The sequence below is a fragment of the Erithacus rubecula genome, assembly GCF_903797595.1.
Source record: "Erithacus rubecula genome assembly, chromosome: 3".
NCBI classification, from domain to species: domain Eukaryota; kingdom Metazoa; phylum Chordata; class Aves; order Passeriformes; family Muscicapidae; genus Erithacus; species Erithacus rubecula.
This window is the reverse complement of record NC_136689.1, coordinates 74,353,283-74,379,695: the sequence shown is the minus strand read 5'-3', so window position 1 is coordinate 74,379,695 and position 26,413 is coordinate 74,353,283. Positions and strand designations below refer to the sequence as shown.

The following is a 26,413-nucleotide window of genomic DNA, read 5'->3' as shown; positions in this document are numbered from 1 at the left end:
GCCAAGTCCACTCTAAGTATACAGAAGACTCAATTAACAGCCAATGTGAAGCCTTGATTCAAGACTTCTCTTCTATTAGTTTCTGTGGGCAAACTTTAAAACTCCTATTGAAAAGGAAAGATTTTTAATGCACTTGTTTTGTTTTCTTGGATTTTTTAAATTACTTTTTTTAAAGTTAACTAAATCTAGACTGGTTCATAACCGTTTACTACAAAAACCCCATTTTGACATCTTTTCAGGACCTTACAATGCAAATCAATATTTAGGAAATTCAACTAGCTGTGTATACCATTACTTTTTAAAGAGAAATACAAAGGACTCATCACATTTCTCTGATAAAGATTAGAAGAATAAACATAGATCTAGGATGGATAAAATATACTGCTGAAGGTTAAATTGATGAAAGAATGTGGCAATATTAATGGTGGCAATATTAATAAAATACTGGGTTTAACTCAGCATGGTATATTACTGATAAACTAAATTTTCTATCGAGGAGAAAATTATGCAGAATCTAAGAATAAGTGTAAAGTTCCAATCTTCTTTTTTTTTTTTTTTTTAAGAAAGTGGGTACTTCTAAATAATATCACCTGGAGATGGATAGCAAATGTTCTTATTTGTTTCTTGTAGCAAAATTTAATTTTTTACTGATGCACACAAAGCTGAAGGCACTGCTCACTTCTCTTGTATTACAGTAGTAATAATGGCAGCAGCAACTACAGAAGCAATAGTAATAATCATAACACTGCAGTAGACCAAAAATATTTAGAGCTCTGAAACTGGAAACCCTCTCTTGCCTTAATACAAGCAAAATTCTCTCAGATGATGTTGGTGTTGACTGTCTGATTAAAACAGGGCACCACAAAACATGCTGGTTCTGTGGCCAGAAATGTCCATTTTGAGATTTCTGTCAGAAAGCTTCAAAGAGGGAAATAAATGCCATATGATTCCAAATTCCATCCCTTCTCTGGGGCCCCACCTTGGTAGCTAACAAGAGCCATACCCTACCCCATTTTCAGATGATAATGTAAGAATATATTCATCATTGCTTTTCCCAAAGAAACAGGAGAAAAAAATCCAGCATGCCTAGAATCCAATGACTAAACCAATATAAATGGGGAATAAGCATTGAAACTTGAATTAGAAGCATCATTTCTTGAACAGGAGGGAGAAGTAACTACTTTTCAACAACTGCTGAATTTTTAAAATAGCTTTTTTGTAGGCTTTCTGTATTGCATTGATAAACACATTTAAAAGAACAGCAGATGCTGCTATATCCACATGATTTTGAATACTTCCACGAGTTGTTATTCCACTGCTTCTCTGGGCAGCTTGTTCCAATGCCTGACCATCCTGTCAGATGGAAATTAAGAAATTTTTCCTAATATCAAGATGAAAATTTCCCTTGTACAACTGTAAATCATTTCCTCTGTTCTCTCAACCCCCACCCTGCTGCAACCTCCTCTCAGGCAGAGATAGAGAGCAATAACATCTTCCCTGAGCCTCCTTTTCTCCTGGCTAAATGATTGGATTCAATGATCCTAGAAGTCTTTTCCAACCTTAATGGTTATATGATGCTATAAATTCATATTGTTGTGATGCATTAGTAGGCAGCTTGCCAAGGCTGGAAGTAAACTGTGTGTCACTGTTAGGTTTGGACAGGGTACCAGTGCTATGTCCAGCTCTCACCAGTAAAAAGAGAAGATATCCAGGTCACTGTCACTGCACCAAGACCAATACAGTCTCAAAACTCAGACACTGTAGTTTTGTTTTTACAATCTACTTTAATCTCTTTCAGATTCAGGGAAATACTTTTGTGGCAGATTCTGTTGCCTTGAAAAATAAAGTAAATGTTACCTTTACTGAAACTGAGCTAGCAGGCAGAATGCAAGTGGGGTCAAAGATAAAGAATTAATGTGATATTTTTTTTCCTTGGTGAAGGCAGGGTTTCTGGTAACAATTTGATTTCTGTTTCTGTAATGTACCTATAGAGCTAATCATAAGTATAGAAAAAAATACAAAAGAATATTTCCCTCTAATTATATTTTTTTTTTTTTCAAAAAGTAGTGAGTTTCATTGCTTAAGTCTATTCTCTATTGCTGCCAAAAAATAATAGTTTTGAGGAAAAAACTAAGACCGAAAATCACTATGACATTTTATAACATTGTAAGAAAAAACTAATTTCAAAGGAAAATTGAGGCACAAATCTAGAAACAAACTTACTGGTATTACATAATCATCCTGCTGTCCTCCAGATACAAATGGTTAGGAGTTTATAAAACTGCAACAGCATTTTTTCCTGATTTAGATTACTTTCTTAAAGATATTGTAAAGGACACATTTACTAAAAACTAATTATTTGACACAAGCTATTAGAGTTATTCTTGATTATGGAGAAAAATTTAAAATCGGAAAATAGATTGACACAAATTCTTGTTCCTTTCTTTTAGTGTTGTATGCCAGGAAGCTATTTCTCCCAGGCCTTATTTCCTTCAGGCAATGCATATATTTCTTTCATGTGTTTCAAAATAAACAGAAATTAATTGTGTATTTTTGTCTTTTGGTTTCACTTTTTGTAAAATAAATCAGCTTGCCTCTTAATAGCATTAACAGAAACACTATGTATACTTCACATCTCCCCTCTAGCTTCAGTTATCCTTCTTTGTATGACAGCCTCATGTAGTGCTATTATTTTAATAACCTACCCAAAACTCAATAACTTCTTTTCTGTAAACATAAAATGTGAAAAAGAACTGACAAATTCTTCTCATAACTTACTGTTTAATGATGGTAATATGGGTAGCAATATCTCTGTGATTCTATAGAACAGATATAACCACACCTCAAAATAACAATACACTTTATCTGTTTATTTGCTGTAATTATAGAACTTTCATTACTCAGCATCTCAGGGGGTTTTATATTTCACTGCTGTATATTATTACTTGTCTCTGTGAAACTGTTTTCCTCTGAATTATGTAACTGTATCTTTCTGTTATTGTTTTCACCAAGACTTATTAAAAACTACTTATGTTATAATTAGAAAAGGCACTTTAATGTTTTTCACACTAAATCTTTTAAAATAACTGTTTCAACCTTTTCTTCTTCTGAGTTATCCTGACTTTCCACATATTTAACTTCTGAGCAGGTTTGTTGGCACTTTATTAAAATGAGTCTAAAAGTTATTTTTTGAGTAGGTTTTGCAATGACTTTTTCCTGGTACCCTTTTCATAGCACAATGGGTATTGCATAGTTTGTCAATGAAGTACTGCCCTAACTCAAGACTTTTGGTAATTTTTGCTCTGAAGTTCTTTAAGGAATATGCATAAAATAAATACAGAAGAATAAACAGAGAAAAATATATTTGTTTGCTTGGGCTTTGGTTTTGTTTTTTTCCAATATCTCATTTTTAACACCGTGAAGATTTCTGGTTTTTGTGCTTGTGGTTTTTCTTTTTGCTGCCTTTTCTTTTTTGTTGGTTTTGTTTGTGGGGTTTTTTTGTTTGTTAAGCTCTTTTTGAGCCTTCGCATCTTCAGGCTGAACAATCCCAGCTTTTTCAGCCTCTGCTCATATGACAGATACTCCAGTCTTAATAACTTCATGACCCTGCACTGGACTTAGTCCAGTATATCCATGTCTCTTTTGTACTGAGGAGCCCAGATCTAGGAGCATTCCTCATATGTCCTCACTAGGGATGTGTGGAGGGGAAGGACCACCTCTGTCAGTCTGCTGACCATAGGTTTTCTCATCCAGGGCAGAATGGCATTGGCCTCCTTTGCCACAAGGGCACATCACTGGCTCATGTCCAGCTTTCATCCACCAGGATCTCCACCACAGCCTTCTTTCAAAAGCTGCTCACCTGCATATGAACTGGTGCATAGGATTGATTATTCCTCTCCAAGTGCTGGACTTTGCATTTCCTGTTATTAAACCTCTCTTCATTTCCTGTTCACCCATTTGTCTAGCTTGTTGAGATCCTTCTGGTTGTCAACGTGACAGACTGATGTATCAGCCTGCACTCCAGTTTTGTGTCATTTGCAAAGAGAGTGAGAGTGGCTGAGACAACACTGCTCCACATGCCACCTCACGAATGAAGAGATTAAAGAGCATTGTATCCTGCATAAGCCACTGGGAGTACTTCCTAGTGACTCGACTCCAGGCTGCAATTTGGGCTTCTAGTTACAGCCCTTCAAACCTGCCATTCCACACAATTTTCAATTTACTTCACCTTTCATTTATCCAGCCCATCCTTCTATGTGTCTTGTTCTAACATGGATCTCTCTCAATCTTCCTTAATTCTTACCAGCTAGGGAGATAATTTTGGAGTTTGAATCACTGCCTATCATTATGTGCTACCATTATAATGAATTCTAATTGACAGAGTCTATACTAGTCCTTAAAATAGTTCAGCCTTAAGTTTTTCCACTTCCAAAAGGACAGACTGTATTCTCGGTATTACTATGACTGTATTTCTTTCCTCTAAATTAGTCTTTCATCTGCTATAAAACACTGTGCATTTGCTCTGTACCTTCCTATTCTCATTACTCTTGTCAAAGACTTGTTCAAAAACCTTTACTAGAGTCAAGCAAATTCTATCTTCTCTCTCTTTCAAATAGACTTTTGTAATTTTTTCAGAGTTCCTAAGAAGTCAATTAAATGGCAATAATTCTATTTGAGTCTGTATTTTAAAGTATTACTACTACTATTAGTTATATCAGATTTGATCTCTATATCCTTCGACATAAAAAATAGTACTACTTTATCATCTTATTCTCTAATACCAAAAAGAGATTTTAGGAAGTGTCAATACGAGAACAATCAAAGTAGATACTTCTGGACATGAAAATTCCACTCTTTCTCCCTGCATGCTGCTGTTTAAGAACAATGCATGTTAAAGAAAAGAAAGGATTGCCTATCCATTCTTATAATAATGGTGTACTTTAAGAAGTAACAGGACAAACAGAAAAACCTGTTGATTATTACAACAGCATTACTCCCACAGAGCAAAGGAGTAGGACTTCCTCAGATTTCAGAGAGGACATTTGACCAATGCAGAAATTATATATCATATACAGAGATTACAGTGGAAGTAAATGTCTTATGAAAGATTCAGAAAGAAAAAGGCTGAAGCATGAAGATATCACACATTTGGGGGTAGAAATATAATGTTGATTCTAAATTTCATTTATGTAAAATAAGCCTGGTTACAAATAGTGGTCAAAAGATGATAGGTAGAAACTGAATTCTATTAGGGAAATGTAGCACAAAGTCAAGAGAGGAAAACACTTCAAGAAACTAACTACAATCAATACTTTATACCTTCAGAGCACCTCCTGCTGCTGAAGGAATACTATGTTTATGGTCCTTGCAGGTTCTGCTGTGTCCTTGGCCAAGCAAATGGTGTCAGAAACAGCAAATGCCTTCTAGTATGTCAAATAAATTTGAGGAATACCATCCCCACAAATGAATAACACTTTGGTCATAGCCCTTGACTGATATTTCAGCTTTAGTCTTAGTTCTGCAATACCTTGTGCTTGAACTTGAAAGCAAAAGCTGTAAGATTAGATATGGGATACATAGCAGTTAAAAGAAGAGTTTTGGCAATGCACAACATATGCTTCCTACTCCACATAGATTCAATTATTAAGTTCATAATGGATTTGGAAGAGAACAGTGTTGTAATTTCCAAATTACTGCAGATAAGAAAAAGACTGAGGAAGTAGACACAAGGAAAGGCTGTCTGTCATTTAGGCTGCCTGTCAGTCTGTGTGTCATCCATCTCTTCTTCACTACTGTCTCCTCCTTCTTTCATAAATGAATTGTTTTTCCAGCTGACACTATAGATTTGCTTATTTTTCTAGCCTCAGCTTTAACAGAAACAAAGGCCGTGCAAGGGACAAAAAAAATCAGATCTCTGTTTTCCTGTAGCAAAATGCACCTGAAGCAGAGAATTCTAAGCAAAATGTCTAAAAAAAACAACAACAACATCAACAACAACAAAAAAATACCGAACAAACAAACAACAAAAAAACCCCAAACAAAACAAAAAAAAAAAAAAGAAAGGTGTGATACTTATAATTAATTCAATTCTGATTTAGTTATAAACATAATCTTCCTTCTTCATACTTAGCATGATACATGTACCAGCATTTTTTTGATTATGTAAAACAAATAATGGGGAGAGACCTATGCTTAAGTTTTATGCTATTGAGATTTCTTTCTGGAAAATAGTTGCATTTCAATGGTTTCCAGAAAAGGACTCATCACGACTCCTTTTTTTCAGTGTCCCAATGCAGCTTTTAAACATTGTTTTTGAATTAATAGTGTGCACCTGTTTATGATTAGGCTTTAAATATATTTTATTTCATGCTGAATTGAAATAGCACATTCTATATATGACAACACTGTCAAGCACACAAGAGTGTTAGTGTTTACCTTTTCAAAGAGCTAATCATAAAGTTCTAGATCCTATCATTTTCTATAGAAAAGCACTTAGCCCAAAATGTCAATTTAGTTGTGAGTGTAGGTACAATAATAAGAAACAATTTGTTGCCTTTATGAAATACATTCATGCTGTTTATTTTGTAGCATGTGCTAGTGCTGTAGTAGCAGAATAGATTAAATTTTAACCTAGAGATGAAACAGATGAAAGCAGATCAGGCTTAATAATGTCAGTGCAACCTGTTAGAGGCTAAACCTGCAGTTTATAATAAAAGAAAAGAAACAAAGAAAAAAAAAAAGGGGGGGGGGAAATGAATAAATGAATATACACAAAAGCATTTCACAGTTTTGGTCAAAATCACTGCCACTGTAAGATGGTATCATGAATAGTGCTTAGAAGGACTGAATCTATCAGTCCAGGATGGGACTTTTTCTCTCTTCATTTGCCTTGTTGAGTTTTATAAATGTGAAACTTTGATTGTTGAAAAATAAAAGACCCTGTAATAAAAAGGTTAACTGAATAGCTCTTTAAACTCTCCTTGTCTCAAGTAGAAATATTTGTCTTGGAATACTCAGCCAGATGATTTTTAATCATTGAAAGGCTTATAAGAGGCAATGGAAATTCATCAGAGTTAGAGAACTTTCGAACACACAGGTATTTATTGTATCTTAACTTGGTAATTTGCCTATTAAAAGGCCAGAGACATAATTAGGAACTACTAGGCATTTGTGAAGTATAAATCAGCATGGGCACACAATTAGCATCCAATTTGCTGAAATAGTTGATAGTAGATACAAGAAGGAAAGATTCATTTCTCAGACAGTACTAAATAGTCTTAACTTCTTAGACATATGAATTGTGAAACACCAATGGACAAGCTGCTGGTTTTAGGACATTGAATGCTTAGAAATGTTGCTGGGTAACTTGGCAGCCTTATATCCCACTCAGAGAAATGTGGCAGATTTGCACAGGTGGCACATAGGCATGTGGCATTTTGTTCAATTATTCTGTGGAGTTAGAGTATTCACACACACACAGAAAACTCTTTTTTATCCGGACTAGCTAAAAACCCACTGGTGCTAAAAACAGCGTAACATAGTAAGGTAGCCTTTCTTAAGATCCGAAAGTGATTATTTTTCTTTCTAATTTTTATTTTTCATACTATGTGCCAAATAAATTATTTACCTATCTCAGAAGCAGCCACTGTGATGTTGTACCAAGGTGTCTCCTCTCTGTCAAAGATCTTGGCAGTCTTAATGGTCCCAGTACTAGCATCAATCGTGAAATACCTATCTTCTTCTGTGTTATGATCAATGAAATATCTATGAAGAAATATAAAATAAATATATATTCATTATTGTATATATAATCCAAAGTAACAGAAAGCTATACAAGAATATTGCTTTAGATAGTTTAAAATTATAGACATTTAAAAAAAGCACCTAAAAATCTATAATTTGGAGAAACCCAAAGTAACACCATATTTAATTTCTTTCATTTATTTCTTTTGATACATAACGATATTTCCACCACGAGTCACAAGTATACAAATTGCTAACAGGTGGTATTTTACACAGCAGTATACAACTCTGTCAAAGGTAAGATACACATGTATTTTGACTGAAAATCATGAAATGGAAAAGCAGAAAAGAAAGCAAATACTAAGACATTATAATTCAGGTTATTTGTCTGTCACTGCAAACCAGTGTGATCAGCCTCGATTCCTGTTTTGAAGCATGCCTCTCTGACATGAAGTCAATGACAAGATGACACATAAGCCATTTGGAACATAACCTTTACAGAGAATCAGAAACATCTGGTTCCCAGAGCAGCCATTGTACCACTACCCTAGAAGCAAAACTAAACTTCCCTACTTTACCTCCCTTGGTTTCCGGGCACTTTGCCTAGCAAAGAAAGTAAAAGCCTTGAAGTGGGTAATGGAAGCACAGGGAAAGAACATAAAAAAAGAGACTGACAAGATGTTTTTTCTCAAAGCAGGAATCATTTACAATGGCTTTTAACAAACACAGCAATTACACAACCCTTCCAAGCCTTCTTAACTAACTCCAGAGAAAAAAAAGAAAAAAAAGAAAAATATTATTTTATATACCATAACTAATGTTCCCGATAATTTGTCATTCCTGCTTTCATTCTGTGAAATTCTATATATATTTAATATATGGAAGGCATATAAAAGTCAAAATTATTTATTTGTCCCACCCAATTGCTTTTATTTTTACATCATTAGAAGTGTAATTCCTAGTTAATAAAAAGTGACACTAATAAAAGTTATCAAACTCAAAACAATTAAAAATATGTTTTATTCCTTTCCCAATCCACTTATTTATACCAGTTGTGTAAACAAAAGCAAACAAACCAACACATATTTAATTGAATGATATATTAAAGGCAGAGATGATGTGAAAAAGTAAAAGAAAGAAAGCACTTAGTAGGGAAAGCAGAAATCTGAGTGAATCACCTTAACTGGTCAAAGGATTGGACACTCAGTGGAAAAACTAGGTATGATTTGGTGACTTTGGGTAGATCTTCCTTACTGAAGAGAACCTGAACCCACCTCTCTTACCCGCAAGAAGTTTTTATATCTTCCTTATAGTATGTTATCTTGCCTTGTGGAACTCCAAAATTTCTTACCATGCCTCAAGTATTTCCGTCAGCTAAAGAACTACAGTTCAGTCACTGGAAATCAAAGCAACCAAAGCTAGGATGGAATATATTTCTTTCTGCCTGTTCTCCATCTTTCCTTTCAACATAATGAAGAGTGAAAGCCCTGCTGTATGACTGTGGGAGTTGTTGGAGAGACAGTAGACCTATGTTGCTACCCATTTTATGTTTCTCTGGAAAAACAATTATCCTTGTTGTTTGCCATAAGCTAAGTCAGAACCTACTGTGCAGTTCATTATTACCAACATTTGAGAATATCTCATTCCTAAATACACTAGAAGTACCCAATAATGACATTTTGGATGTGCAAGATGGCAGCTCAAGTTGCTTCAAACAAGTGGAGTAACAAGATCTTGATTCTATAGGTGATGGGGCAATTTTAAGAGATTAAGTCAGGAAAATTTTTTTCAGAGGACATTATTTGCTAACTAATGAAAAAAAAAAGGCAACAAAAACAGTAACATTGCCAAAAGAAGGACAAAAAATGTTAGTGAATTTATACACAACAGTCATTGCAGACACACTTCTGAAAGTTGGTGTGGTTCTCTGTGCTTGGTAAACTCAGGAGAGGAATTAAAAGAAACTCTTGATGAACATTCATCAATCACTGATCATGAAATGCGGGATGGTGAAGACATCCAAAGACATTTATTTTGCTTTGAGGAATATTGGAATCCTCTGAGGACACATCACAAAAAAGAACAAAAATGAACCACACAGTTATTCTTTTGGCATTATTTTATGTGGCCCTATGTGTACAAGCTATAATCACCTCTTTAAGACTGTCCCAGTCTCAGTGGAGAAGTTGTATCTCCCACATCCACAGATAGCATTACCTTTAACTATTTACAAAATCTTGGAGACAGACTGGTCAACCTCTAAAAATCCATAAAGCAGTCCTATTTGCCACAGTCATGCTGACATCTGAACTTTATCCAGAAGATGCATGCTTCAGCTGAAGGAATGCCCCAATACCTTACACTTCATGCTTGGCAGTGTAGGAAAACTGAGCTAAGAAAAGTAGTTGGAACATTTTGATCATACTACTCTTTACACAGAAATAATAAATTTGTATTATGTAGGGATACATACACAGATACACAAACACCTTTTACAGGATGAACTAGAAGGTTAAGAGAGAAAGTATGGGGAGCATAATAGACATTTTACTGGTAGAGCTTACAATCAGTAATGCAATAGTAAAATTTAATTACTTCTCTCCTAGTATAGCTTTGTTTTTCTTGACTCTAGGAGTCTCCTGATATCAACAAGGATGATTTGCTGAAAAAAAGAAATCAAATATTCTTTTCTGATCTGTACTTATGGAATATGTACTGCAAATCCAAATCAATTTATAATGCAATAATCTCATCCCTGCAAACATTAATTACTCTGGACATTGTTTGCTTATTATTAACATCAGGCACAGTGACTATTCTGTTAGTCACTATTGTGCTGACCACTGAACATAAAAAAAAGGTCTATGCATTATTTGTAGAGAGTATCTTCAAAATAGATTGAATTTTATATTGGATTTTAGTGAGAAAAAAACCTTAAAATAATATGAATACCCAGCTGATTTTTTTATGTATATGACTTATAAAAAAATTACCTCTTCCTCTGAGTAAAGTACAGAAAAAAAAATCTGGTGCAAAAATGAAGCTTGTGCAAAAAAAAGATATTTGATTTGCCTATGAATTGTGATCATCTAATGGTTCATTTTCATAAACACATTGCAAAATATTTTTTTTCTTTTTTAAAATGAACATGATTAGCTAAATCAGTTATTAAAGTGTGTTCCACAGAACTTCTAATCTCTGTTTAAAGAACTTAGGCTTGGATTAATAGCTTGAATGGCATTTTCTGTGTCATTAATGAAAACAAAGTAATCCTGTAGTAACTTACTCTACTAACACTTTTACTTCCAATGATGATGGAATAGTATTTTTTTTCTAATAATTTTTTCTACTGTAGCACTTCACTTTCATGTGTTATCTTTTGCATACTGTTTGAAATATTCACAGATTGACAATTCTTCATCAATTAGTAAATAACAGAGTGGTACTTTCTTAATTTTTCCCATAATTAAAATTCTTCCTTAAAATTGTTTTGTGCATCATATCTAAAGCAGCCATTTGCACTTTTCTGTTCCCTAACCTTCATGAATCTGTCAGTAAAGCAAGTCACAGAAGATATTCCCACACATTAAAAAGCTAGGAACGCTAGCTCTGCTTCCAACTGCTTTAAAAATATTTTGTACAAGAACTCCCTTGGTAGAGAAACTCATTTTTGTCATGTGAAAGGACATTTACAACAAGTCTCACGGTTTTTAGAAAATGCTGAATAATTTAGACCTTTATAAATACTAGTCACTCATTTATCTACACACTGAGAATATAGATCCCATATATCTATAAACAGAGCACATTCTAGAGCCAATGATTCTTTACTTAAGCTTCTGAATTTATTTCATCTGATTAAAAAAATTATTTTCATCTGAGCAATAGTGACAACAAACACAGTCATCCTCTCCTGCTTCTACCCTTCCCTCCACATCTAGTGATCTGCTTTTTGATGCTTTTTCTAGACCACAAAAAGATATAGCTCAAGTTTTGAATTTCAAAGAGTGATTTCAAAAGAGATTTTTCACCCTCAGTTGATAGTTTCTGCCCACTTAGAATGCATTAATTCAAAAATTAATTTAAAATATCCATTTGAGATATTTATTTATAGACATTTACTCATGACAATGCCATGTGACTTAGCACGCTTATAACCACTGCACATTAAATTAGCACATCAAAGCTGCATGGCACATGTTAATAAAGAGACTTAATAACAAGACATGCCTAGATAAACAGCTCTCCAAAAACTGTTTGCATGCAAACCAGCAATAGAAATAAACTTAATTTAAAAGTATCATGAATATAGAAAATTTAATAGTCATACTATCAGAAGATAATCTGAAGGAAATTAAATATCAAAACTGAATCCTACTAACAGTGGGAAATTCAACATGTGCCACATTTTTATTAGGCAGCGTCAGTGAATGGAAATGCATTTCCAGGTTCATCCATATCCTTCTGACCAAAGCAAACTACTGGCTCCTCTGGCATCGTTCTTCATTTCCTGCCTTTTAGGGAAGCAGTGGGTCAATGATTACAGGTATTCCCACCATGTTTGGTGAAAACTAAAAGCATTTGCATCAATTAGAAGATAAACAGAAACATATATAAATGATGGCCCTTGGGTAGAAGGTCACTATGGAACATATAAATCTGCTTCCAGTATTAAATCTGTCGGACTCTAACAATGCAGAGGCTGCTTAAAATAGTGAAAAAATTCAAAGGTGCTAAAGTAGTTTAGAAATGTTAATGATCTCCAAATCCTTTAGGAGGGCTTCTGAAATGAAAAGACATAAGCATTTTCAGAATCTCTCTACCTAAATTATTGTCTTAATGTTAACACCAGTTTATCACTGGATAGAAAACTGGCATAGGTTGTTAATGTTCTGGTATGGCTCTCTTTAATTACTGTGTTTTAAGGACAAACATTTGAGTTCTAACTTTTAAAATAGATTTGAGGTTTTAAGTTGTCTGCTTCTGTTTCCAATCAAATCTTTAACTTACTTTTTCATTATGCTATTTTTCATTTATTACCCTGTTTATCAATTGCAAAAATGAACTCTGTTATATATATCTACCCTGGCTACAAATCTCATTGAAAATAATCTTCCAAAGACAAATTTCAGCCAGATGTGAATTCAAAGATCACAGTACTTCCTTCAACTTCCATTTTAAGACATAAGCAAATAACCACTTCTCAAACAACAAGTGAAAATGGTTACAAAGAATTACTAAAAAAATCCATAAGAAGGGAACAAAACCTAGTTCAACCAATTATATCTTTGAAGACTTATCAGTTAAAAGTTAAATGTCATTATAAGGAAGCCAGGTAAAGATTTAAGCAAGAAACTTTCTCAGAAAAAGACAGATTTAAAGTACAGACCAATTTTATTTCATTATATAAAATGTCTTAGAAAAAGAAGAGCAAAGAACTTCATAGAGTGACACAAGAAGGTACAATATGACAAAGAGTAAGAGAACCAACCAGCTGCAATTCTCTGTGTCTGACCAGCTGGAGAACAACAAGAAATGGCCCATGCTGGGGCATGCTTTTGATCTTTTCTCTGTCTCCTGACAGCAGCACTCATGAGCCTGGGAACCAGCAGCAAACTCTTGAAGCCAAATGAGATGGTGGGGAGACATTCTGTTGCTGTGACTGTCTTGAACTACACTACCTCCATTCCAGGGCCAATTTATTTCCCTATAGTTCAAACAAATTCAGTCAGGAGAGAAAAGCAATTGTGGAGTGAGTCAGAAGTCATGCCAATCAGCAGGTAACCAATTTTCTCCCTGCAGCATGTCTGGTACATTGAGGAGACATTGAATGTTCCAGAGCTCCTTGGCAGAAGACTGCTACTGAGAACTACAGCCTTCAGCTGTGCTTTCCAGGTGTGAAAACTAAATACATTTGAAGATAGCTTGGAGAAGGTAATCCCTCTGTTTACTGTTCCTTTGCTTTCTTTTCAAACAGCCACAACATAACTTTGAGAAAGATACTGCTCCTCTTACATTTAAAGGAAGTTGATTTGATATGCTGTTCCTACTGAGCTATTTCTGGTGCTGGTGGCCAGCTGACATCCATCAGCTGGTCAGCAGTACCTTGTTGTTTCAATACAGGACTCGTCCCTCACCTCTCATACTGAAATCCCAGCTCAGCCAGAGTGGCAGCATTCCATGTTCTAGTCCCAGACATGTGAGCTGTGGGATCCCAAGGGACATGGGAGAGTTTACAGCAGTGAACCACTGTCTCTCAGAAAAGCCCCTGAGAGGCAGCCACTACTGCCTTGAATTTTACACAGAAGTCAGCTTCCTGCTCCAGGTCTCATTCCCATCTCTAGCACACTGCTCACCTTGGACACAGGAAATTTGGAACACTGTTCATTTGAAGGAAATAAGTCCTTTGACAGTCATCATTTCTAGCTGGCAGTTTCTGTCTGCATGTGTTAATCACTGATCATTTTTCCACCTAATTCTACCAGTCAGGGTAGGCTAACAGGCCACATCCTTCAAGGCATAATTCAGAATTCAAACCAAGATAAAGGTTTGTCTTCTTTTCACAACTTTATGAATTTCTTCATAGGATTATATCTGTCCAAAAGCATTTTGGGATGTGCTGATGGCAAAGTTATATCTTATTATATCCAACTTTCTTGTTATTCAAATAGATTAATATTTAGATGAAGAAATAAGAAATAAGGTGCAGTCAGTATTACATGAGAAACTTTAATTTTCCCCTACAAGCTAGCTACAGCTACACCTCTACAGCTACACCTACTTTTCTACCTACCAATTAAAGAACAGTATTCTACTTACATACTATCTTTTTATCTTTTCTGTACATATTATACACTAAACCAAATAAAACCAAGATTGATAGATAGATTTATGCCTATTTATTAGAGTTGCATGACCCTATCAAATGACTGCACTCTAGAGAAGTTCAGATATGAAGGCTGACTCTTAGAATGTTAAAACTTGAGGCATTCTGAAGTTAGTGGGAACTACAGAAACATAAAGATGATGTTCTGACATGAAAAATCAGTCTTTCATAGTCAAAAAGTTGATCTGTCTGTGTTTTCTTTCTCAGCTCTCGGGCGTGGAGGTGGTTCTGGTTGATGTGGGGTTCTGACCCCTATCCTGAGCTGGATTCTTCCTAGTCAGAAGAGATGTTAGAACATCTTACCAGTTCCTGCTAAAGGGCATGGACGTATTTGTTACTGAGAGACCTAGGAAACATAATTTGACAAGAATCAAAACTAATTTAGGCCTCAGGGAACAAAACAACAACAGACCTCTCACCTCAACACAATGAGGAAAGGTTGTAAAATGTTTTCTCACTGTGAAGCCAGATGGAGAATTAGTGAAGAAATTGTAAAAAACATCCTATCTCTCTCCAGCCATTCAAAATAGGGTGTCATTTCTCTGTCTCAGTTCACTGACAATCTTAGAGAGAATACAGGTGGATTATGATAGTGTTGTGCTTTGAGGTCTCCTTTGAGGAGGCCAGATTTTTGCCTTTGTCTCCAGCAGCACAGGCATGATTCTTGAAAATCTCACATGTTCTCCCACAGGCATATAAGGGAGGAATGGTCATTCTACATGATGGCACTGATCTCAGCAAGCTGCCCTAAGTACAGCCAACAAAGAGTCAATTGTTATAGTCATATGCACCTGTAATTCATTAACTTTGTAGTATTCTTTCTGAAAGAAGGAAAGAGAATGTTGTGAATTTAAATGAAAATAGGACAAGGGAACTATGTATTTATTAGTCTCTACATACCAGATGTAGTGCTGGAAAGCAATTATTAGTCTCTACATGTGTTATAACCATTATGTTACATCACCCATTTTAAGGAAACCACATAAGACCATTAGAAAATAGGAAAGCCAGGATCAAAGCTGAGATTGTACCTTTATTCTTCACCAACTTTAAGCACAAAATTAAAAGTCAATTTTTAGGACAAAACAAATTTTAAAAAGATATTTTTTTAGCACAAAATTAAAAAAAACCAAAACCCAACAAAAAAAAAATATTATAGTAAGATATATATTACAGCCTGATTAGGGGCCAACAGAAAATTGACTAGAATTCCAACATATTAGTATAACACATCAATACTCCAAGAACCAAAAAACCACAAAGCTGTTTTTAACTGAGCAATTGTAGACCTTCTGAAAAGGGAAGATGTTTATCTTTCTTATCATTTGAGAGTACTGTCACAGGCAAAGTTCTGATCAGGACCTATACCTCATTCACCTGAAGTTTTCTGTAAGGTATCAGGAAAAGAAAAAGTCTTCCCAGAAAGGTAAACAACCTAAATCAAACATAATAAATAGGGGCAAAAACATGACTAGCAGGGGCAGAGGTCCTATCATTATTGCTCAAAACAGTGATTTACTTTCTGTATCACTCATGACAAATTAGAACTCAAAGGAGTGATCTGATTACAGTATTTCTATAGTGGGATGTCTTATTTCTCAAACATTACTCATAAATGTCTAAGGTTAATAAAGGCTTTCAGTTCTTCATAATGCATTATCAAACTGGGAAGTTACTCTGGGGGAACTGGTGCATGTCATGGAACTACTTTGACTATTATATCAGAGCTGTAGGCAGTGTCATGATTTTAAAACTACATCGTTGCTCTTTTCTGAATCACTACCTTGGAGGTGGTTTGGGGAACAGCTGCAGCATTATGCTTCTGAAAATCATTCCACTGGCAACAGACCAGAGGTAGCTGGGAAGTTCCAAGGATCATCTGGAATATGTGCTGTGGCTGGGAGGACTCACCACCCAAGGATCACCCCTACAGGAAGATGTAAGGGTTTCAAGAGGTGCTGCCCTGCCCTGAGGCAGCACTAAGAGCCAAGAGCTGCTCTCAACACACATAAGTGCCTTGCCAATTAAAAATTGTTTCCACCCTTAATCTCCATGCATATCTTATGTGTATGATTTCAGGAAGAAAAAACCCCATCATTTCTAAGTAGATATAGAGAGATTTAAAATGAATAATGGACTAAGAAAAAAATTGTAATTACAGCATTTAATAGTCATGCTTTCCTCTGTATTGTGTGGGAAGAGACCTTTCAAGACCCACTTGCACATCAGATATTATTGTAAGACGTGACTTAACCCTGACCTTTTCAAGCAACAAAAGATACGAGTATGGAAGGAGAATACTTGACACAAAGCAATGAAAGGGGATTAATTTCTCATAAATGTTCCAACGAAGCAGTAATGTGAATGAATTACAAATAGGGATCCTTTCTGTTGATTTAGAAAACAATTTTTTAGGTAAATTTTTAAGTGATTTTCAAACTACTCAAAAACCCTTTATATTTAAAATTAGTACAATGAAGTTTTAATATATTTATTTCTTATGTGTTCTATCTTGCTTTCCATATTTCAGTAGAATAATAATTCTATTTCAAACAAGAGTATTTTAAAAAGTTTCCCTGAAAATGTATTTCTACTTTTCAAAGAAAAAAACATCAATCAACTTAAAAACAAAAAATCCTTTACAACAGTTCAAATTGCCAATCAGATAAATACTGAATAAAAACACCCCACAGCTATTAGCCACACTTGATATTTCAGAGGTTGTTCTGCTGAGGTTTAAAGACTAAAACACTAGTACAAGCACTGTTTACAAGCAAAAATTCAGTGCCTTCTGAAGACTGCTCATCTCAGGAACAAGGTGAAATCACTTCAGTGAAACTACAGAGAGGAAATAAGGACAAAACCCACTTTGTCTCCCTCTACTGATAGCAATAGATGCTGCTATTTATTTTTGTGTTCAGTTCAAATAACTCGAAAATATTTCAGCACTGTTAATTACCTTAACTAAACTTCCAGCCATTATTCTGCATACAAGAGTTGTTCCTGCCATCAAAATAAACTGTTACTTAATTGGGCAGTGAACAAATCACAGCACTGTATCTCTTTTTGCAGCTGAGCAGCAAAGTGATATGGTTTCAACTGTGTGTGCCTAAATGCTTCATCAATCTCATATACAACAGCAAGTGTCCTCATAAAGTGGAAAGGATGCACAAGTGGATCAGGAAAGACTGACAAGCAAATCACTGTTCTGTATCTTGTCCTGTAGCATCACAGTATTTGTTGTTGTATCTCAGTCATTTGGATAAAAAGTGCTATTCTGTTACACCACTGCTGCACAGTGATCAGAAGGGCAAGTCCTATCTGTACCTATCTTCTCTGGAGATTGTGACCCCTGCCTTCTAAGAAAGTTACATTGAATCTTCCTGGTTACATTTTTATAATCACAATTTTCACTTCCAATTGAGTAGGAATTGTGGGGAAACAAAGAAGAGATGTGACCTCATTTCTTCTGACTATCTTTGAGACTCACCAGGGTTTCAGACAAACAGCGGAGACATTTCCTGCAAAGCAGCACAAAAGGCCATAAGTGCACTGCATGGAGGCTTCTGAGAAGTACAGCCACCTCTGAGTGGCTCCTTTGCTCATCACCCCGAGTGGAGCATGGGGCAGGACCCTGCCTCCAAGTGCAGCAGCAGCTCAGCCCATGCAGTCTGCCCCACTTCTCAGGTCACACCTCTTCCAACCCATAGCTTCCCAAGCTACAGCCAGGTCTTGAAACAAAACAAAACCCTTCTGTACTACATCAGTGTTGCTGTGTGAAGTTGAGATGAGAAAAGGGGATTGGAGCTGTCCATTCCCAGACCAGCATTTCTGCTCCTGCAGCAGGAAGCTCAAGGAAAACTTGCGGGCAAGCCAACCCACCCTGGTGTCTGTTTAGAGTCCCCCACAGCAACGTTAGTTAGAGCCTTAGAGAATCAGCACCTTCATAAAAAGCCTACACTCTAACAAATGACATTCACTGTCAGTTCCACTAAGATGGATAAAGCCTGACTAGAGGGTGGACCCAGCCACAATATAATGCCAAGGATATCTGATCTGTCACTGCCGTGCCAAACTCCACCAACATGCAACTGAGTACTGTCTCCCTTCAGATCTTCATGGTTTGGTATGCTTTGTTGGAGAGACATAAGAGATATGGAAGGAACAACCCAAAAATATATGTCAATTGAAAGAAAAACATGATAGACAAAAGTAAGATTTTTTTTTCACTCAATTATATGAATAATATGGATACTCAACATTCTGTCCCCAATCACTGGTTGCAAATTCAGATTTGGGGGAAAAAAAAAAAAAGGAAAATACAAAAAGCTCAATATTTGGAAATATTTTTCCTTCTGACCCCTCTATCTCCAAATTACTGCCTGTTTCACCTAGAAAATCAATTTTTGGCCTTCCCAGACTTTGTACAAACTGCTGCTGCTTCCCTTTTGCCAGAGTTATCTTGTTTGAGACAAAACTGTTGTGGGCAGCAGACAGTTGAATGATGAACCAACAAGCCAAATTTGCACTTGCCCTTCCTACTCCAAACTTCTACAACAGTAGTTGGTCTGGCTGTGTTAGTAGCTTCAGAATCATGGTATTAGAGCTTCAGGCATTTGGCAGCTATTTTTAGCAAAATTTTATTATGCATGTCATGATTTAGGCACAAATACCATAATGGAAATTTTTCAAAGGCAATAACTTGCCACTAAGAAATTTCATATATTGATTCTCTGACACGAAAAATTTTGAATCTTAGCTATTATCACAAAAGAACCATAAAAGCCTGATGTTTTCATTGTTCTGAAAAGATTGTTTCATCTTACTATTACACATACCCAGCAGATTTCAAATCAGTCAGGAGAGTAAATATACCTAATTAGCTTAAGAAAAACTGCTTTCCCAGGATATAATCATATGATTTCTATGAAGACTACACTATTAGGTCATGGAAAGGAAAAGCATAACAATGTTTTTGTGGATATTTTCTGGAAACTTTTAAAATCTGCTACCATCTTTGACACACAAAGTTTATATACTGTTCCACAAAATTCATTATTACACATATTTGATTCTTTTGATACTCCACTGAAGCTGAAGCATATTGCAAAATATTGGGTTCATCCTGAACCAATGTTTTGCAAAAATGATTCTGCTTGTCTCTATAAGGAAGATGTATGTAAACTCATTTCTGTCCTGCATAAGCACCTGGGACAACTGCAGTTCAGTGATTGTGCAGAGGGCCAGTGCAATTCTGACAGACAGGAGGAAAACAGTTCAATGATATTTAACAGATTTACAGCAGGATACCACTGGAAAATCAGACTTTTGCTCAAATTATGGGATTTATAGTGCAAACCAAACAAAGTTTGAAGGTTATGTTACTAAATCTAACCCATACAAACTGATTGTGACACTGCTCCAGCTTACGTTTCCCTTTATATACTAAAATAACGTCTTCATACATTCCAGATCTCATTAATCATTAAGCTTGTGCATTTCAATGTCACAATTGAATAATCAATCCATGTAATTTGGATCTACTGTACCTCACTAAACTGTTTGCAGCATCAGGATCGTGTGCCGTTACGGTGCCAACAGGAGTCCCAATCTTTGCATTTTCATAAACTTCCATGACATAGGAAGGCAGAGTGAAGAGCGGGGGCTCATCCACATCACCAACGATGACCTTCAGCATAGTTACATCTTTGAATGGGCCCAGGTGCGAGAAGCGAAAATCAACATGAGTATTTGCTCCTTCTATGTTAAGTGTGTATGATTTCTTTTTTTCATAGTTGAGTGGCTGTTGGCACAAAAAAAAAAAAAAAAAATCAGAGTCATTCTGTTCTGCAGTTTAGCCTGCTAGTAACTCAACAACATCTTTTCTGCTTAAATTCAATATTTCTTCTTGTTACTAGAAAGGGATTATATTCTTTGCTATTTTGGCAGCCACTGCCATATCTTGTATGTAGAAGGATATAAACAAAGCAGGATGGTTTCAATTTTTCTCTACAACTGAATAGTGGAGAAGATACTAGTTTTGGAAATAACCCAGGATTTAGAATGAGCCTCAGATTCTACTTTCACTATAAAGTAGTGTCTGCATTTTGCCACCTTTTGCTTATAATCACTAAATCCTAAATTCTGAAAAAAGTAGATACATTCAGGATGTATCCTGAATTAAAGTAACTCTATATCTTTAATAAAAATGTTTCATAGCAACGGGGACTCACTGTTTAGGAAAATAAAATTAAAATTCTTTTGCGCATCTCTTTTACCCTCAACTAAATAGAAGCAACTTCTTGCAGGAAAACAGTCACTGTAAGAGACAAGAACTTTTATGACCAGGTGGTCGTACTAGGGAATGAGGGAATGACTACAGATATAATCTATTTCCAACAGTTTTAAAACACAGTTATATCATTAAAATAAATTGCATATGCGTGGATTTATTATTTTTTTTTTAAACCAGAACTTTTATTGTCATAATGGAATGGCAGAATTCCACTGATACCAGAATCATTCTGTGTGGACATGACAGTCTGTCTAACAAAAAACCTTCATCCAAGTTTAAATTGGTATTTCCTGTCACCCCAAGGAGTGGCAAAGTAGTACGTTAGACAAGAAATATGAGAAACTCAATATATGTCTTGTCACTGTCAGTGTGTGTTTTGCAGATGAAATTTACAATAAATTTGAGTGATAATGCAGGGTTTATATACACCTTATAAATTTCTTTGATTCCTCCTCTGTGTGCTTAAGGATGACTAATTTATTCTTTGAACTCTAACAGTCTAAGGTTTTTGTGACCCTCACATTCTCTGGTTCCCTTTCCTAAATGTAAAAAAAAAATGTTTAAAAGGCATGGAAATTTACCATAACTTTGTAAACCTATTACTATGCAAGGAAAAGCAGCAAGTATGCTACTCATGTCTATTCATAAAGAGAAATAGTTTTATTCATTTCTAACTCAATGTTCATTAATTTGGCTTTTTTTTTTTTTGAGCAGCAAAATGCTGAAAAGTGGTTTTCATTTCTCTGCAGCACGAAAACAGGTTTAAAATAGGACTGCAACTTGTATCTTTGACATCTTTTTGGAAAACTCAGTTTACACTGACAATGACTGAAGTAACTTGTACAGGAAGATTAATTTCTCTCAAAAAAGCACACAAGGAATGACACAGAGTCTTGTAGTAACCCAAAGTCTTTATTTATCTAATTCTTTGATCAGACAATAACACTTTTGATTTTTTAAGGGAATAATCTATTCAAATAATCAGAAAAAGGTGATATTTCAAATATAGCCAGAGTAGTTTTTTGCTTTTGTTTGTCTTTTTTTTCTTCTTATAACACCTCAATCATTAGCTGTTGATGCAAGGTGAGAGACAGACTTGTCTTGTGTCTCTAGATATGCAAATAATTTCTGTATTCAGTTAAAATTATCATAGCACTGAAGATCATTAAGTCTTCCCCCAGAAAGAAAGCAAAACATTTACATTTTAGATGAGTTAAACAGAATTTTTGTTTATGTTACTTATTTTCCCAATGAATAATGTCTTCCCATGACACTTACCAACATAACTTCAGTTTGTATTCACTGGCTGTTATGATTTTCATGCCAAACTGAAAATGCCAAATGTAGCTCAAGTGACCAGTTACAGGGCTAGCTGCAAAGTGCTGCTGTGCTTTATACTGACGTTTGAGTTTCTCATATGAGACTCCCAGAAGGAATTACTGTAACTCCCAAAAGGAGTTACAAAATTTTATGAGAAATAACTGTATTTTTATTCAACATTTCTAGTCTCATTATACAAAATGGAAGAGACATGGGCTGTTAGACACTTCTTCTGGGAAGCCTGAATGATACTTGCTTACTTGAGGTCAGGAAGTATCTAGCATATTTTTCTGAAAATCATGACTAAGGGGGAGCATGATGGCCATTCTTTTCTTTAAGGATATAGAGAACAATGGGTTTTACTGGGCTATTTTGTTTGGGTTTCCTCCAGTTTCTTACTCAAACAAGGAGGTGCATGAGGAAACGTGGAAATACTTTGTGATGGTTTGTAATAAACCCTTTGTTGAAGGACCTTTGAGATTGAAGAATGGTTCCACAGGTTTGTCAACAGGAAGGACAATGAAAGTACTGGGGTTTGGGGTCAGCCCAGAATGACACTAGAAGAGATTCTAACATTCATAGCCTTTGCATACCTGTTGAAAAAACTAAATGTCGACACTGAAAAAAATTATTTTTCCATTACAATCTCACATAAGTGAAGTTTTTGGTGAGGATTTCAGGTCATTACACACGGTGTTAGACATATTTCTATCTTTTCCAATGTGCCTACTGTAACTTCTTCTGGAGAAGTGCTAGAGGACAAATCATTCTATTCTACTGTTATAGAAAGCACTGGTATCTGATACACAAAACCAAAACAATTCTATTCTTAGCTTAGATTATTTATTTTCTGTGGGAGATAAAAAATTCAGCCTGAAACCCAATTGAAATTAAAAGAAACTACAGCAAATGAAATATAATATATTTATTAAACTGCATACACGATCTGAGTAAAGAAGAGAGAAAAAAAAAAAACATAGAAAAACAATATCAATTTTTAAATACTATACAAAGGGATAAGGTATTTAAGGCAATAATGGAAGTATTATACACAAATTTATGTAACTTTTAAGTGCCAAATTTCTGCTCAATTGGAATATAACATTACCTAAGTAAAATGCACCTCTTCTTGTCTTGATGTAAAAGTGACTTAAATTGTTGTCATGTATATGTAAAAGAACAAGCAACATATGCTTTTGTGACATTCTAAATCATAGTGAAAAGTTTTTGGAACCCATTCTGCCAAAAACAGTAAGAAAGGCAATTTAACAAATTTTTATGTGTCTTTCATTTCGTTGCAAATTCTTTCTTTCTGCTTCATGTTTTGAATATGCACAAATGCATATAGTTAATGAACAATAGCCATAGTGAGAATACAATGCCCGTTTTGAAGAAGAAATAACAGATTATGGTTTTAATTACAACAAGGCCAACAGGAAATAAATTCAGTGGTATAAAACAGTTTACTTTCATGTGGTTGCAAAAGGTGGTTATTACATAACCTTTACCAAAGACACTGAGTTAAAGCTTTTTAAGATACTGAAAGAGATATTTCAAATACTCACAAATTATAAAAATAATATTTTCTTGAGTTAGAAACTAATTTTTAATAACTAATTTTTAAACATATATATATATATATATCCAGAAGTAAAAAAAAAGTATCTTGGTTTATGATAGTTTTAATTTATTGTCTTCTTTCACATTTTTTCAGGATTTCATTTCTCCAACCATTAATCAAGACCAGAATACATATTAGCAATTTTGAATATATACTCAGTTTTAATAGTTAGGATCAATGGATATATATAATTGATATCTACAAGACTCAGTAACAACAAGCACATATGAGAACTCTCAACTGACTGGGACAAATATAGGAACTATATACATATAAATGATAACTCTGTGATAGCTTGACCAGTAGCATTCTAAGTCCTTATCACAAAGTGAATCATTTAGATACCATCTGGAAAGTAAATTAAATAATAGGTCTATGAAAACTGAATTACACATTCATTACCACAGATAAAATTTCTATGTCAATATTTAAGTAAGTTTGGGACAAAAGCAGAATTTTCATCCAAATTTGTCATCTTCTATGGCTTACCTTCTTCAGAGAGAGAATTCCTTCCCTTGTTTCTTTGTCAGTAGATATGGAGAATACCCCAGAGCCATCACCATTTATAATTGTGTACTTCATGTCTGCATTTGAACCAGTGTCTGCATCATTTGCTTTGATTTTGCCAACTGCTGATCCAACTTGAGCCGATTCAGGAACATATAGCTGATAATGTTCTGAGGGGGAAAAAACCAACATAATAATTTGAACATCTCCTAGTCAAACTAAATTAGAGAGCTGTTGATAGATGTCTGAGTCAATGGAAGAGTATATACATATTTCTAAAGTGAGAAATAAAGATATTAATTTATTTAGACCCCTGAAAGAAATATAAACCAAATTGTATTTTGCTTGGAATGCCTTCATTCCCTACTCAAAATCCTAATTACCTAATGTAGGATTTTAGTTTTCACAGCTATTGCTGTACATCTCACAATACAGAAATTACTTCATACCACACAAGTTTATATTCTCCATAACCAAAATATATATATAATTCACCAACTTATAATTAAGTGCCTGGTCAGGTGAGTACTTTTGAATTGAAAAATCTGTTACATTTTTTCCCAAAATTCAATCATTTGTGCAACATTGCATCGACATTTTCAACATGTAAATTTTACTAAAAAAAGTGCAATAAATCTTAATATTTTACCCTATGCACAAAAAATTTAACTGTCATCCACAGTGAATAAAATTTAACATAATTGGTAAAAAGAAGTATTGCACATTTTTGTCTAGAAAAATATTCCTTTACAACTACTACCTCCTTCCAGTGTTTTTAGCCTGTTAGGTTAATAATTAGTAAGTGAAATATTTTTTAAAGCTAATTTTCTTAACTGTCTCTATGTTTTTGTATACAATTTTCTAAAGGATAGAAAGTTTTCTGGTGAACGAGAAGATGCCACAAGGAAATAAAAGTGACAAAGAGACATAAAGTCACTACATAAACCTCAATCGCTGTCTGCAAATAGGCCAGAAAATCAGGTTAAAGAAGATTTCTCTAGTAATGCTACCTTTATAATACAGCATGGTGATGAAATCTACCAGAACTGAAAAGAATAATTCCTATCCAATGGAAGGTGTGCACATGCCAACAACATCCTCATTTCCCATCTAAAAAAACTTCAAGCCAAATGTCTCCCTAACAATCTGCAGAATTTATATCTCAGTCCAACCACTAACACAGGGAAAAAAAGCTAAATAATCTCTGTCATTACAAATCTTCTGAAACTCTACCACATTCCTTTCATGTTCCTTGAAGGCATTCTGTGGCAGAGTGCAATAGTGCAAAACTGAGTGGCAGGATGGTGGACCAGCAGATTTGAAAGTGGACATGTAAAAGGTAATAGTTTGTTCTGGTTTGCTGGGTTTAAGCCAGGTAGCATGACTGCAGAGGTGCTTTTGGTAAGCATGTAGAAAAAGAAAGTCAACATTTAAATTTGATTCAGAGATTAAACCTGAGGTATGGCAGAAACCTGCTACTGGTTGGATAGATTGAAGAAATTATCAACCTACAGAAGCTTCAGTTGAAAAGGGAATAGATACCATCACTAAAATATAGGTGTGTTTACAGACATCTGCTAGAAAACAGATTTCATTATAAATTTGTCTAATTCCTTGCACAATAATTCCTAAGCCTAATTTTTGTTTTGATTTTTTTTTCATATTAGCCCCTAGTATTAATAAACAACTAGTAATGTGTTCAGAATGGACTAGTGCACTAATCTTTGTTGGTCTAAAGGAAAGGGAGGTTTCATAGGAAAACAAACAAACAAAATATTATTAATTTTGGAAATCTTAAGGAAAATAAAAAATGTCCTGCAGAGCAAGAGAAAAGTTACAACTTAACAAGTAAAAAATAAAATACCAGTACTGATGTAACAGGACAATTACTCAACTCAACACTATTAGTTCATACTTTGATGCAATTCTTTGATATGCACATAAAAGCCACCTACACAAATTTCCAAATAAATGTCCTGCAATGTTTCCCGCTTACAGATGATGTCAACTGACATTTTTGTATTGCTGATTGCTTTATTTC

General features: G+C 34.9%; 1 protein-coding gene across 12 annotated transcripts in view; it reads right to left on the bottom strand.

The window, feature by feature from the left end:
• The window catches only part of CDH18 (cadherin 18), a 478,444-nt gene that overhangs the window by 25,417 nt on the left and 426,614 nt on the right, over positions 1 to 26,413 (bottom strand). For all 12 annotated transcript variants that reach the window (XM_079299710.1, XM_079299712.1, XM_079299713.1 and 9 more), the window contains 3 exons: positions 24,355 to 24,542; positions 20,179 to 20,432; positions 7,628 to 7,764 (listed from right to left, as the gene is read on the bottom strand). In XM_079299710.1, the coding sequence (XP_079155836.1) occupies positions 7,628 to 7,764; positions 20,179 to 20,432; positions 24,355 to 24,542 (579 nt within the window). The remainder of the gene's footprint in view (positions 1 to 7,627; positions 7,765 to 20,178; positions 20,433 to 24,354; positions 24,543 to 26,413) is intronic.